The sequence below is a fragment of the Sphaeramia orbicularis genome, chromosome 13, assembly GCF_902148855.1.
Source record: "Sphaeramia orbicularis chromosome 13, fSphaOr1.1, whole genome shotgun sequence".
Lineage (NCBI taxonomy): Eukaryota > Metazoa > Chordata > Actinopteri > Kurtiformes > Apogonidae > Sphaeramia > Sphaeramia orbicularis.
In genome coordinates, this window is record NC_043969.1 from 40,980,441 (window position 1) to 40,995,651 (window position 15,211).

The 15,211-nt window shown below is 33.4% G+C and overlaps 1 protein-coding gene across 1 annotated transcript in view; it reads right to left on the reverse strand.

Moving 5' to 3' along the window:
• Nucleotides 1–15,211, reverse strand: part of cntn5 (contactin 5) — a 513,272-nt gene that overhangs the window by 367,968 nt on the left and 130,093 nt on the right. The window contains exon 2 of the mRNA XM_030151777.1: nucleotides 638–755. Within this exon, the coding sequence (XP_030007637.1) occupies nucleotides 638–692 (55 nt within the window). The 5' untranslated portion in view covers nucleotides 693–755. The remainder of the gene's footprint in view (nucleotides 1–637; nucleotides 756–15,211) is intronic.

Below are 15,211 nucleotides of genomic sequence, written 5' to 3' on the forward strand. Positions count from 1 at the left end.
TGATACCCTATCCTTTTCCTCTACCCGAACAGACACATGGCATGTGAGATGCTTATTACCATAGTACTGTGGCAGCAGGGGGACAGGTTATAGGTTACCAGTCTACATATGATATAATGAGAGCGCTGATTGGCTCTGTGGTAACAGACACATGAGAAAGTAGTCCCACAGTACTGTGGCAATAGTCACTTTGAAAAACAAATGCATAATGTGTGTTCTAAAATGTATTCCCAGCTTTGAAACAAAGCGCAAAAGAGCGATGGTAAGTTCATGTCTGGAAAAGGCACCCGATAAATGTCTGTGATACATTTGGACGTCATGTCACTAAAACGTAATGATGCATGGCTTAACTCCGCCCACTCTCCTAAACTGTCACTAAAGGTAAGGCTACGGAATATACTAAGTTAGACAAGGATTTTCAAGTTAAGATTTGAGACACTTTAATGGAATATTTGTGTTTTCGCAACAAGTCAAGTAATCAGTTGTTGCTCTAACAGAATAATGTTAGCACAATAATTCTACTCTACAGTGAACAGTTCATCTGAAAAGCTGCTTATGTACCAAATGAAAGGCATCCACAATATAAGAATCAAAGCCCTGACCATTATTTCTCAGCTTTGCTTTATAAACGTCCTACCTGAAAGGCCACTGATGACAGACAGGAGGAGAAATGGTTTCCATGGTGACCCCATACTTGTTGAAGAGGTCCCTTCTGTAAGAATGTTAGCAGGTCCGCTTCTTCATTAAAGCTGCACCTAAACACAGAACAGAAAAATGCATAAATCAGCTGCAGGACATACATATGCATCTGTAATTCCATGTAATTCCACAGCACCTTAACATTTTATTTCTTGATGTGATTTGATCTTCTATTATTGATTAAATCAGTAATTATTTTTGATGACCACTGGTGCACAGGTGATATTGTAGTCAAGACCAGACCTCAAACCGAGACCACATCATGACTAAAACCAGAGTGTGTCATGACCCAGACAACTATAATGCTTGAGTGGAAACCCAGATGAGACTAGATACACAGCAAAGGGCATTATGGGAAAAAAACAACTACTCAAATATTGCAGGCTCATTATGGTATGAAGGTAGAGATGATTCCTGCAGCCTGTGGAAAGCCAGGTCCAGAATAGGCAAGTTTTACACCTAAAACACGTCATTTATTTATTTATTCTTATTCTTTTTTTTTTTTTTTCCAGAATGCTTGTTCTTTATCCAAATGAAAATCACAGACTAAACTTATTTTTTCCCCACACCTTGACTTTATGTACTTCTATACTTGTGCATCTACTTTTTTGGTTGACATTGTACCTGTTGTGTCGTACAAAAGTTCATTTTAATAAATTAATACATGAATGGATGCATAATTCGCAGTAAATTACATTTTACTGACAGAAACATTTTCAAAAAACATGAAAACCACAAAAGTGCATGAATATCACAGTGAAATCAATTCGAGACCTGTGCAAACACCCTGATTTTTTTCAATCTGCAAATAATTCAGAAAATGCACCGGAAATGTAGTTCTATCCTCCAGTTGTACTCTGGACGTAAACCGGTGAGTCTGATCTGTGTGAGTTGGACAGAAGGCCAAGGAAAAATGCGCTTGAGTCCGAGACAAAGCCGAGGCCTTGGAACAGTCTGTTCTGGAGGACTATAACACCATACACGTGAACAGCGCTGAACATCCTTGATATTGTAGTCCATGCTTTATTCGCATTTCCATATATGTGATGAATACGAGCCCTTGGGTTTTTGTCGTCTACATCTTCACAGTATGCGACATAGAACACAACAGCTGAGCATCCTTGTTCATTTCACTGCACGTTTGGATTTTTTTTTTTTTTCTTTTTTTAAGCCACAAAGACACAAAAGCATCTGCTGATCTAAAATGTTTAATAACTTGATCCACTAATCATGTCAGTACAGTGAAATAATAAAATGTAGTTTCTCAGCTTTTCAACAGTCTTTTTCAGATGCATGTGATCATCATCCATCAGCTTCTGTAATACTGGTTCAACAATAAAACCCATGTAGTTTGACAAATTTTTTAATGCAAATTCTTTATTTCTATAAATATTTATATATTTATAATTACTATTTTTTCCTGACTACATACACAAAGTGACAAACCGTACAGAAAACAGAGGTGATTTGTATTTTTACTGTTGTTGTTTTCTGTCTAAAAACAAAGCTAAGCTAACAGAGCTGTAATGTAAACTTACTATTGTCAAACTTAAGGTCAGGACTCAAATTAGATTGTGGAACTGACACAGTGCGTCATTATTTTGCAAATTTTTGTCCATTTTCTTGATTGTTTTCTTGTGGTTTTGTCCACTATCAATTTGGCAAAAAAAAAAAAAATCTTGAATTAAGCCAAAAAAAAAATCTTCAGGTAAGTAAAATAAAAATATTCAATTAAGTAAAAAAAAAAAAAATCTTCAATTAAGTTAAAAAAAAAAAAATTCAATTAAGCAAAAAAAAAAAAATCTCAAATTTAGCAAAAAAAAAAAATCTTGAATTAAGCCAAAAAAAAATCTTCAGTTAAGTAAAAAAAATCTTGAAGTAAAAAAAAAAATCTTCAATTAAGTTAAAAAAAATCTTGAATTAAGCCAAAAAAAAAAAAAATCTTCAATTCAGTAATACAATCTTGAATTATGCCAAAACAAAAAAAAAATCTAGAATTAAACGTAATTTTTTTTCTTTGTTTTAGTGCAAAAAATAACATTAAATTATGAAAATATTTACATTTACAAACTATCCTGTAACAATAAAATATGAATAACCTGAACAAATCTGAACAACCTGAAACGTCTGAAGAAAATTAAGCACAATTTTAACAATTTTTCTGCCTGTTCCTCAGTGTTTAGTGTCTTTGTAGATCTGATCCATAATGCACATGTAGAAATGATAAGTGGAGGAATAATATTTTTAAAATTGCACTAAATATTCTTACATTTTTTAATTTAAATTTCTTTTTTTCAGGGTTGTTTTTTTTTTCTTTTTTTGATAGTTTATAAAAGCAAGTATTTTCATAATTTAATGTTTTGTTTTTTTTAACACTAAAATAAAGACAAAAATTTGGAGTTATCATTATATATAGGTTATTATGTTATTATTTTTCTGGTCCGGCCCACTGCAGATCAAAATTAGCTGAATGTGGCCCCTGAACTAAAATGAGTTTGACACCCCTGTTCTAATGTATCTTATTTTCCTTTAAACTGTATTATGACCTCATTTAGTCGAGCGTGGCTTGAATGTAGACGGTAGATTCTGTTGGAAAATAAATCACGACATCAGGCCAGTATTTATAGCAGGACGTAACGCACACGGTTCAGATTCAGCACAGCTTTCCGATCGTCAACATCAGGAGAAGTGATGGCACACTTCACGCTACTTCCTCTTATCTTCACACTTCAGCTGCGTACGGTCTATCACACTTTTTAAAGGCTGGTCTCATACATCTTAACACTACCGTTAAGAAAAAATAAATAAATAAAAAATCTGTCATCACCTCTCCCACATGCAAACACCGGCGCTTTACCCGACTGTCTTTGCATCTTCATCACAACAATCAACTCTTGTTCTCCTCAAATCCTATCCGCCCCCCTTTTTTTGTCTCTTTTTTTTTTATACCCACTCACCTACGATGTCTTTCAAGCTATGTTGCGGCTTCAGAGAAACACTTTTTTTCCCTGTAAATGTGCACGGTAAAAACAGCAAACTTATTTAAAGTTCAAGTCGGAGCAGTGAACGGTGGTGTTGCCTCCACAGCATGACCTCAATTATAATGAACATCTGTGCGAGCAGACAACTCCTTCTGACGCTACAACTTTTAAACTTTCCAATTATAAAAAGCTAACATGCTCAAAGGCTAATTGTGGCGCTTATACTCCTGCCCCTTCTACAGAACGGCGCTGTTGCATTTTCCCTGTAGAACATCCAGATGTAACCTTCTTCTGTCAACAATACTGATTCTGAGTGGTGCTTAGATCTTACATACGATGGTAATTTTCTCATTATTGGCAATGAAACAATAGGTTTTTTTTTTTCTGTCAGTAGGCGTTTCTGAAGCTAATTTGAGTCTCAAGTGATGTTCACTTCACAAAAATCTGGACTGAACGGCTGTGATTTTTTTCCATTGGTGTTTAATTTGTTGTTTTAACCCTTTAACCCCTGAGACATTATTTCAGGTAAACATGCTGCTGTAAATTGTCTGTTTCAGGTTTGTTTGTTTTTTTTTTAGTTTAGTTTATTTTGAATATGCAACAAAGTAATCTTACTTAGTCCTTAGAGATAAAATAAATAGCAAGAAATCATGGGAAAAAGTATGACTTCGTTTGCACATTCGAAAGTTCAAGGTTCACACTGTAAAAAAAAACAAAACTATTATTCCTTCAGCAGGGGTGCCGAAAAAATACTGTTTAATAACGGAAAATAACCATCTCATAAAAATATGGTCATTTTCCATAATTAAAATACATTTTTTTCCCCCTCACTTTACATGAGATTTTGCATATTTTTTTGAATTTTTTAATGTTTAATAAAGATATTTACATGCATTAAAACAATCAAATAACTTATAAATATATATATATAAATAATTTTCAATGAGACTCAGTTGTACAATCCACTGATAAAAACTGTATTTAGACAGTTTATCAGTGCTTATACATGTTATACATTCACAAAAATACATTTATTCAACATTTTTGTTGTGAAACCTCCCGTAATTACACAAGATATTTGGCAATTAACAAACAAGTCTTGTTAAACTTAAGAACATATACTTCTTTTACGGTTAATTGTCAGTAATTTTATCTTGTTTTATTTATTTATTTTTAATTTTTTTACAGTATTAATCTTTAAATTAACAGTTTAATCTCATAAATAGAAAATACATTTTGTGAAATTATGATATATTTGCAAATGTATTTTAACTGTATTTTTTAGTGAAAAAAAAAATCTTCAAAAAATGGAAATTTTATGGTTATTCAGTTACAGTTTTTTCATGTTATTTTACATTTGACATGTAAAATCACAGTCTATTTTTGTCATTTCATTGATATTTTCCTGTATCTTAAAAATACAGGGAAAATCTGTAAAATAAACGGTAAAAATTCTGTTAAATTACAGATTTTTTTTTTTTACAGCGCATAAAAGCTGCTATGAGTATGTGTTTGTGTTCCTTTTCTTCAGTGGTTTTGTTTTACTGTGTGTTTTAGGGTCAAAACAGGTGGAAGAACAGAAAAAGACAAAGAGAGGAATTGAGGTTTGACAGGTTTTTACTAGAGCCTGACCAATATGGGATTTTCTTTTTACTAGCACTTTCAAACATTCCATTTTAAATGTATTATTGTGTTTTTTCTGTTGTTTTACTTGGTATTTTTATTTCACTGCTTTTAAATTGTACGGCTGTTTTTATGTCCTCTTAATCTATTCTCGAATTTCAGTCTGTCATTTTGCTTTTTTATTCTTCTGTACGACACTGTTTTTAAATTGTACAGCTGCTTTATGTCTTTAATATATCATGTATTTTATTCTTTTTATTTTAGTTTTTCCCCTGTAAGTCACTGTGGAAAAAAAGCATCTGCCAAACACAAATGTAAATGTAAATTTTTGGGGCCGATACCGATATTATGGGCTAAAAAAATGCCGATATCAAATCTATTGGCTGATATTTGATATAGTGGCCGATATATGAAATAAGAACATTTATATACACAGGATATAATAGTCTTATATTAGATAATGGTGGACATGAGGGGTAGGATTAAATAAGTTTAGACTTCTTCCTTCTCCTTTTCGACCGTGCCAAATTCAGACTTGTTTGTGCTTGGAAATAGATTCTGTCCATTTAAATGTTTTATTTTGTTTTGTTTTGTTTTTTTGTTTTTGTTTTATTTTATTTCTTTGCATGTTCGAAATAAAAGAAAAAAAAGAAAAAGACATGTGGATTAACAGTTGCATCTTTGTTCATCTCGCACAGATAATTTGCACAACTTTAAAACATGGGTTGTAGATGTGGTAGTTTTTCGCTTTTGGGAAAAGATGTGAGTGTATTTAATAAGTAGTGACATAAAAATTGTTTGGTAAATCATTCTTTTAAAATGTAAGTGACAATTTATATAAAACATTAATACCCAGGTGCACCTGCAGAATGAAACTGAACTCCAAAAAGCAGTTATACGGCCAAAACATCGTAAAAACACAGTAAAAAAAAAAAAAATAAAAAAAAAAAAAAAAAATAATAATAATAATAATAATAAAGGAAAATCACAACACTGCCAACAATAGTAAAAACAAAAAAATGAAAGGAAGGGGGAAAAAAAGTTAAAACAGTCTTTTTATAGTGAGTCAGTCTAACTCACTGCTCTGTGTTTTACCCCCCCCCCCATTACACAGGCGGCAGGGGGGTGCACTGAGCATGCTCAGATGTCTATGCGAACAACAAGGTCTATTCTATCAGCATGTTTTGAAATTTTTCCGATTGAGTAAGCGGTTGAATTTTTGTGAATATTTAAAATAAATCACACATTCAGAACGCTCACCACAGACACGTCAGGGGTTAAAGGGTTATTAAGGCATATTGGCTTAACTCACTTTTTCATCCCCTTAAGGAAAATCCAGTCTCTGGTTTTCACCAACACCACATAATTTTGAATACATCATATTTTTGCACACTTACACATATAGAGTTCTTTAATTATCATATTGTCTGGTTTTCTGGTTTCTTTCATCCTCTGTAATAATAAACTGGAATCTTTGGATTGTCAACTAAAAAGACTTCATGGACTTTAAGGAAAAGATCAAGATTTTTCCATTATTTTACAGATCAAACAAGTCAGTAATTAATGGTGAGAATAATCAACTGGTTAATTGACAGTGAACATATGTAGGATTGGACAATATATCACAATTGGATTTAACTGAAAAATTAATTAGAAAAAAAAGTCTCAATAGGAAATTTTTAGATTATTCCTGCAGAGTTTTCTTGCTCAACAAAAATTTAATACATTGCCTGTTAACTTTCTTTTAATACTGTATATTAAATGTTAATTGCATGGTTTTAATGAAGAAAGAGTGTCTTCAGTTCATGCAGCCACAAAAAAAAATCATTGTGAATTGTCAACTGTGGTTAACAATGAAAAAATTGAAAATCAATCCCATCATGCCTAGTTGGAGCCTTAAACACAATGGTGTCCAGTTTATTGCTCCATCAGGCAATAAATGTATGTGATTTACTAAATATAACCTTGTTTTGGCCTATATTTGGAAAAAAAACTGTTCATTAAGTGTTTCAATTATCTTGCCAAATCTGCATTATTTTACTGTCTCTGTGCCCTCGATATCACAAATCCAGTCATTTTTATCACTTTAAATAACTTTAAAACAGATGGTTATCAGTTTCGGGCAGATGGTCACTTTTTAGTACATCATCCCCCATCTGCCTTTAAGTACAATAACTGTTTCTAACAAAAACCACATTAGCATATGCAAAACATTTTGATGAAATCGAGGAAATGTACCCTTTTGTAAAGGGAAGGGGCAATGAAATGATTATTTCTGTGATTTTATTTAAACTTATATCAAAATAATGCTAATAATTTAAACCACAAGTGCTTTGCTGTTCTTTTTACTTTTACTTGTACTAAATTCAATGATGAACAAATGTTTTATTATAATTTAGTTTCAAATGCTTGAACTCTAGCTTTATGACATGTTTCACTACTTGGAGAAATAACTTTCCCAGAAATAAGCCTTATGATTTATCACAATCATTATCATCAGTGACTAATATTAACCCATAAAGATCTGAACATCCACTGACGACCAAAGTCATCTACTGATGTAAAATGTTGAATACCTGTTGATTCACTAATCCCATCAATCCATGTAAATAATTGGTGTAAAATACAGTTTGTCATCTTTTCATGGTCATCAGATATGACCCATTTGGACGTTCAGAGGCTCCGTAGTTACCGTGGAAACACTGTCATCTTCTACAACAGGGATGTAAAACTCATTTTAGTTCAGGGGCCATATCTTCATATATGATCTGAAGTGGGCCAGACCCGTAAATTAATAGCATAATGATATATAAATAATGCCAACTCCAAATATTTCAAAGTGTTTTATAGTGAAAAAAGTTAAATTACATTATGGAAACATTTACATCTATAAACTGTCCTTTTAAAAATGTGAATAACATGAACAACCACGAAAAAACTGAAATTTATTCAGGAAAAATAAGTGCAATTTTAACTATATTTTGCCTCTGCTTATTTGTAAATGTGCATTACAACTTACAGATCACAATGGATGTGGAAATTTACAAAATATTTTAGTAACTGGCAGAATATAGGTAGTATTGCACTAACTTCTCTTAACACATTTCTAGTTTTTCATATTTTTTGTGAAAGGCTAGTTTGTAAATTTATACATTTTCATGTAATTTCCCTTTTTTTTTTTTTTTTTTTACACTAAAACAGAGGAAAAATTTGGAATTGCCATTATTTGTAGGTTTTTATGGTAGTATTTTACTGATCTGATCCACTTGAGACTAAAGTAGGGCTTTTTATGGGCCCTAAAGTAAAAGGACTGACTGTTAATATCTTGAGTGTCATTTTTGCATTTCACAAATTCATCCTACGGACCGGATTTGGTCCCCGGGCCGTATGTTTGAAACCTGTGTTCTACAACATTGATTCACCAGTGAAACCAATGGAGTTGGATCAATGACAGTGGATGGAAACATTTGGTTTATGTTCACTTAATTACAGATTTTACTAAAAAAAAAGTCACATTCTCTCCAGTTTTCTCAGTTTGTTATATGATAACCCTCAACTTTAATCTGAGCTTTTACAGACATGTGCATGACCAGTACATTAAATATTGGAAAATATGTGATTTATACTTAAAAATCCAAAATGCGGAGCATAATAAAAGAAAAAATGGCAATGAATCCGTTAAGAAAGGTTCAAAATAGGAAAAATGTTATTTGGGAACTGCCACAAAAGTACCACTGGGTCTTCATGGGTTAAAATTCCTATCATGACATGTTTTATTTCACAGGTGTCAAACATGCGGCCTGAGGGCCAAAACCAGCCCGCCAAAAGTTCCAATCCGGCCCGCAGGATGAATTTGCAAAGTGCAAGTTAGGCAATCAAACTCAAAAATAATATCATTATAACCTATAAATAATAACACCAATTTTTTTCTCTTTGATTTAGTGCAAAAAAAATTAAATTATGAAAATGTTTACATTAACAAACTATCCTTTAACAATAAACTGTGAATAACCTGAACAAATATGAAAAACCTGATATGTCTGAAGAAAATTAAGCACAATTTTAACACAATTCAGTCTGTGACAAAAAGTTTTGTGTCTTTGTAGATCTGCTCTGTAATGCGTATGTATAAATGATACGTCAAGGCATAATATTGATAAAATTGTACTTATATTTTTTAACAAATTTCATTTTTTTCAGGTTATTCACATCCTTTTTGTTTGGGTAGTTTGTAAATGTAAATATTGGCATAATTGAATGTTATTTTTTGCTCTAAAACCATTTGGAGTTGTCATTATTTACTGGCTATCACGCTGGACTGGTCCGGCCTACTTCGGATTAAATTGGGCTGGATGTGGCCATCGGAAGAAAATGAGTCTGACACCCCTGTTTTACTTTGTCTCTGAGATTAAAAATCTGTTTTTGCAAGTGCATCCTGGACAAAACTGGGAGCAGCACAAATTACATGTCACTTATAATCAACGTAGAACTAATGATACAGTCAAATAATACAGATAAAGTTTAACATGGGCATAAAAATACAGTATTAGTTAGCTTTAGACTTCACATAACGGAGCACCTGCATGAAATAAAACACCTTCCATGACTAAAAACTAAACATAAAAGGCTAAACTGCAGCTTATTTCAACAAAATGCACATATAACCTAAAGATAAGGCTCTATTTTTTTTTTTTACTCTAATCTTCAATAGCACCATTATAAAGTTCAGCAGAACACTACCTCATTACTAAGTGATACCACTGAAGCTCTACCTAATAGATGCAAATGTATTGGCAAACAATGCTAATGGAAAACATGTCTGCACTACATATATATAGAGGAATGCGTGCGACTTTGTCAGTGCCATTCATCTCCGCGACACAAACAACAGCATTTTCCCCGATATTCATCTGATGCGTTCAGTATCTCGGTCTTCGTGTGGGAACAACAGCTCCCTTTGTGCGGCGCTAAAAAGCCCCTCCCTTCTTCACTTACGCGGTCCGTGTCATTTAGATCATTAACGTGGCGGCGCTGAGGTTTGTGGGAAACATGCACAGATCCAACAGGAGTCATGTCACATTCATCATTCATGCCTCCTTGTCTCTGCCTCACCTCATTTGCTCCCTGCCCTCCCAGAATGCACCGGTGCTCATCCTCATGGGTTAAACAATTAGCGATTTAGCAATTACACTGTGTTTTTTAGCGAGACGGGAAGAGTGAAAACAGAATGAGATCCTTTATATGAAGAAAAAAAAACAATCTAATTATCACTTCTCTTGCTTTATAATTCAAGTTGTTTGTTCTGCTTTGTTATTGGACATTTTCTGGTCATTCAATATGGACAAAAGTATTGGGACACATTGAATTCAGGTGTTTCTTTTCTAACAGGGGTCTGAGATACAAAACAATAATGATAAATATCATAATATAGTGAAAACTGGAGAAAATGCTTATGTAAAGATATGCTTTTAGGTCAAATATTTGAGTGCGGTTTTAATTTATTACAATTTTAATTTTATATCCCTAATATTTGGAATGAATATTCACTTTTAAAGTCTTTGAAAAGGTTCATTAAGCATCTTTGTGTTATTTATGCAATAAATTACATACATTTTTCAAATTGGATTTTATATTTTTGTATGTTTTTTGGCCTTTTGTGTTGATATAGTAGGTTAAATTGAAAAAATAATAGGCAGATGAGATAGATGAAATTGTGCTGGAAAAAATCAAACAAACATGGATATGATAAACATTTCTTTATATACTATGTAAAGGCAAAAATCAAAATTACTCAAAAATGGCAAAAATAGGCTCAGACCCCTAAGGGTTAATTTTATTTTATTTTGTTTTAGCTTCTAAAATGCCTCAGATGGTTTTTACTTAATTTCTCTCGTTTTTTTTTTTCCCCATGACAGTGATTTTTAAATGTCCAATCTATAAATTTTGAAAATATTTTTTATGTTCTGATTGTAAATAATAATTTCCTACAACAACTAACCATCTACTTCATCATATCTCACTTTGGAAGAACAACCTCTCATTAATCCAGGGTTCCTGCAAGGTCTTAAAAGTTTTGAATTTACAAATTTGCATTTAATACCTTCAAAAAGCCTTTAAAAGATATTAAATTTTATATGGTAGGTCTTCAGGTATGTTGCCATAAACCTGTTGGCTGTATTGTGTTTAAATGTGTCTGTTAAATTTCCAAACTGCAAAGAAAGTAACGTTAGTCGACTCAGTTCTGCCCATCCCAACCTGACAATTTATACTGAAATTAGGAAGAAGTTATGGCTCACTTTGCAGCCACCAGTGAGAAATGATCACAGAAGTGAGAAGTGAAAAGTAAGCATGGGGAAGTGCAAATTTAATAATGCCTGGTGGGAGTAAAAAAACAGATTTCCTTAAATTCTAGCAGTCACAGATTTTTGCCAGTATAGATGTGAAATGGCCATTAAATTCTGCTCTAAGTAGTGTTTAAAAAAAGTCTTGGTCTTAAATTTAACTTGTAGAAACCTGTAGGAACCCTGTAAACTTTAAGGAATATGGACAAAAATATTGGGACGTATCACGGCTACATGTTGTGGATTTGAGATAGTCGCGGAAAACCTAGCAAAGCACCTTTGAGACTTCCTGTTTAAGTTTATGGGTTCTTATAATTTATATTTTATTTTATTTTTTAGCTGTGGTATCAATTTGGCATCGAAAACTGTGTACTTTTAGTGGTATCGGTATCAATTCCTGAATTTTTGGTATCATGACATCCCTAGTCCCAATACCATATCGTATATTTTGGCCACATTTAAGCCTTTTGTCCTGTAGTGAAAAGAACAAACCAAAAATGTGGAGCGGTCTTCCATGCTGCTCTTGCTAAGTTTCCACTCTCTTTGCTCAGTGATGTGGAGAATTAAGTAGCTTAGGGTCTGCTGACTCCTCAGCTGTCTGAACAGCCTCGTATACACGACGTTCCGTTTCAGGAAAAGGTTCTTACCCACCTTCAACTCATTGCGACCGTCCTTACATCTCACTTGCACACAGACATAAAAATAGATCACGCCATAACAGTTCAAAGATGAAACCTACTGCATAGATTCAAACACACAAAAGAAAAGAGGCCATCACCGTTTTCATGTTTTTGTTGCAGATAGAAAATTGGGGGTGGATGTTGGACTGAATAACCTGCATTTTACTCTTGGTCTGATCATATCTGTCCTTCAAAACGTCTGCAGAATGAAAGGTAATGCTCCGTTATACATGTCTGGATTGTTGTGATAAAACTATACATGTCTACTGGCTCGTTTTAGAAAGATGGAAGCACATTTGGTCCTGTCAAACACAACAAAGACATCACACCAAACATGTACTAACGTGTGACTTTAACATAAAGCCAATAGAAGTCGACCAACAGTGGAATTTGAAAGGTTGATAGTAATGACACAGCGGTAGGAAAACACCTATAGATGACGAGTTGCTCGACATCAGCCCCTGGAAATACAAAAAGTAAGACCAAAGTTCCTGTTTCTCATGGGCAAGTTCTATCAAGAATCAATAAGTTGAATTTGTGAGGTTGTCAGGTTCTGCCAGCTTGATTCAGGAGCTCAATCTCCCAGTAGAAGTGGGTGGTACTTTTACTGAAGGAGAACTCAACCAATTAAATTAAAGTCCATATATGACTTCCTATCAGTGCTCAATTGTAACTACTGTATATTGGTAGTAGTAGTAGTGTAGTTTTATTTTGTGCACATAGAATCATCAGATAAAGAACCATACAACATGGTCAAACAAAATTTTTCTGCGCTTAAAAAGGAGTGGGAAAAAGTATAACTTATAGACTCCCACCCCTTTTTTTACAAACTAATAATTAAATCCACTTTCTTTGCTTTAACACACTTTTTTTCTGTATATTTTTACAATAACACAAACATCCATACAAACCATTCACATACACTTTTTTGGTTACCTCACACACACAATCAGATTTGTATAATCAACCGTTTTTTATAAAAATAGGACCAATGGCCCTGTAGCTTACCGGACAAATTAAAAGCTTTGGGAAATGTATCCAGATGCCATTTAGTATCACCCAGTCATGTGTAATTATTATATTACAGAAATAGCCCATGTTCTGGTCATATTCCAATCAGATCTGTAAAAAATAAAAATTCTAACTTGATATTTATATTTACTGATTTATTGGATCAATCCACTTCCTATCTCTTATAATGGGAACATTTGTCAAAGTCGCACCAAATCCAGAATCAGATCCGGATCAAAATAATTTCAGTACCTTGTGTTGACATCATCATACAGAAGCTGTATACCAAGTTTGAAGTCAATCAGAACTGTGGTTTCGGAGAAGAAGACGATTGAAATTTTTCCCCATAAGAGCCCATGTAAAATTTTCCGCAAGTTCCCAGATCCAGAAGAAGATCCTGATCAGCATGTGGACATTATGTTTTGGTCATCTCCTCATCAGGGTTGTACTGAAGAAATTTACACTTGACATCATTTATATTTACTGAGTTATTGCATCGATTCACTTCCTATCTCTTATAATGGGGAAATTTTTCAAAGTCGCACCAAATCCAGAATCAGATCCGGATCCAAATAATTTCACTAACTTTTGTTGACATCATCATAAAGAAGCTGTATACCAAGTTTGAAGTCAATCGGAATTGTAGTTTCGGAGAAGAAGACGATTAAAATTTTTGTAACGGACGACAGACGATGACAGACGACGACAACAACAGATGACGATGACGGACACCGCATGACAACAATAGCTTATGGCCTATCAGCCAGTAAGCCAAAAAACTATACTATTTATATGCACTTCAAATATTTACTACTTACACAATGATCAATAAATGTGATAATAGTATCTCTAACCATTTCCATGTTATAAACCATCAAAATATGGACCATTATAAGTAAAGACAAATGTTTAATATTTCAAAAATTCTCAAAAAGTTGTCAAAACTGTGGACAAACTTTGTAGACATTGTCCCAAGAAAGTGAAATGAATGCAACCAGCAGTTTTGTTGGAGAAGATATTTGAAGAAATTGCTAATGAAAACAATGACGGACAAAGCACCTTCACAGTAGGTCATGGCCTATTGGTTGGTGGGTCTAATAAAAATTAGAAAAAACAAAAAAACTGAGTTTGACTTTAAGAGACACTAGATATCTGTTGAAATGAGCAAAAGTAATAAATACCCGAATATGAACCCATGAAGACCCAAACATCCACGGACGACCAAAACCATCTACTGATCTAAAATGTCTGATAACTGTTGATCCACTAATTCTATCAATACATGTAAATAATTGGTGTAAAATGCAGTTTACCATCTTTTCATGGTCATCAGATATGACCCATTTGGACGTTCAGAGGCATTGGAATGTTACCGTGGAAACACCGTCATCTTCTACAACATTGATTCACCAGTAAAACCCATGGAGTTGGATCAATGACAGTGGATGGAGACGCTGGGTTTATGTTCAGTTAATGACAGATTTTACTACAAAAAGTCACATTCTTTCCAGTTTTCTCTGTTTTTGATATAATAATCCTCAACTTTAATCTGAGCTTGTATTGACATGTGCATGATCAGTACATGCAAAATACAGAACATGACATTAAGAAAAATGGTAATCAGTTAAGACAGGTTAAAAATAGAGGAAAAATTAATTTGGGAACTGCCACAAAAGTACCGCTGGGCTTTTGGGTCTAAATTCTAGAAGTCACAAACTTTTTGCCAGTATGCCCATGAAATAAGTAGTCTTCAAAAAAGTCTTAAATTTAACTTGTAGAAACCCTTAGGAACCCTGACATCACTTTTAGAACATTAGACCAACATTAGTGCTGATCCAGACCCCTGTCCACATCCACATTCTCCCTTTGAACATCA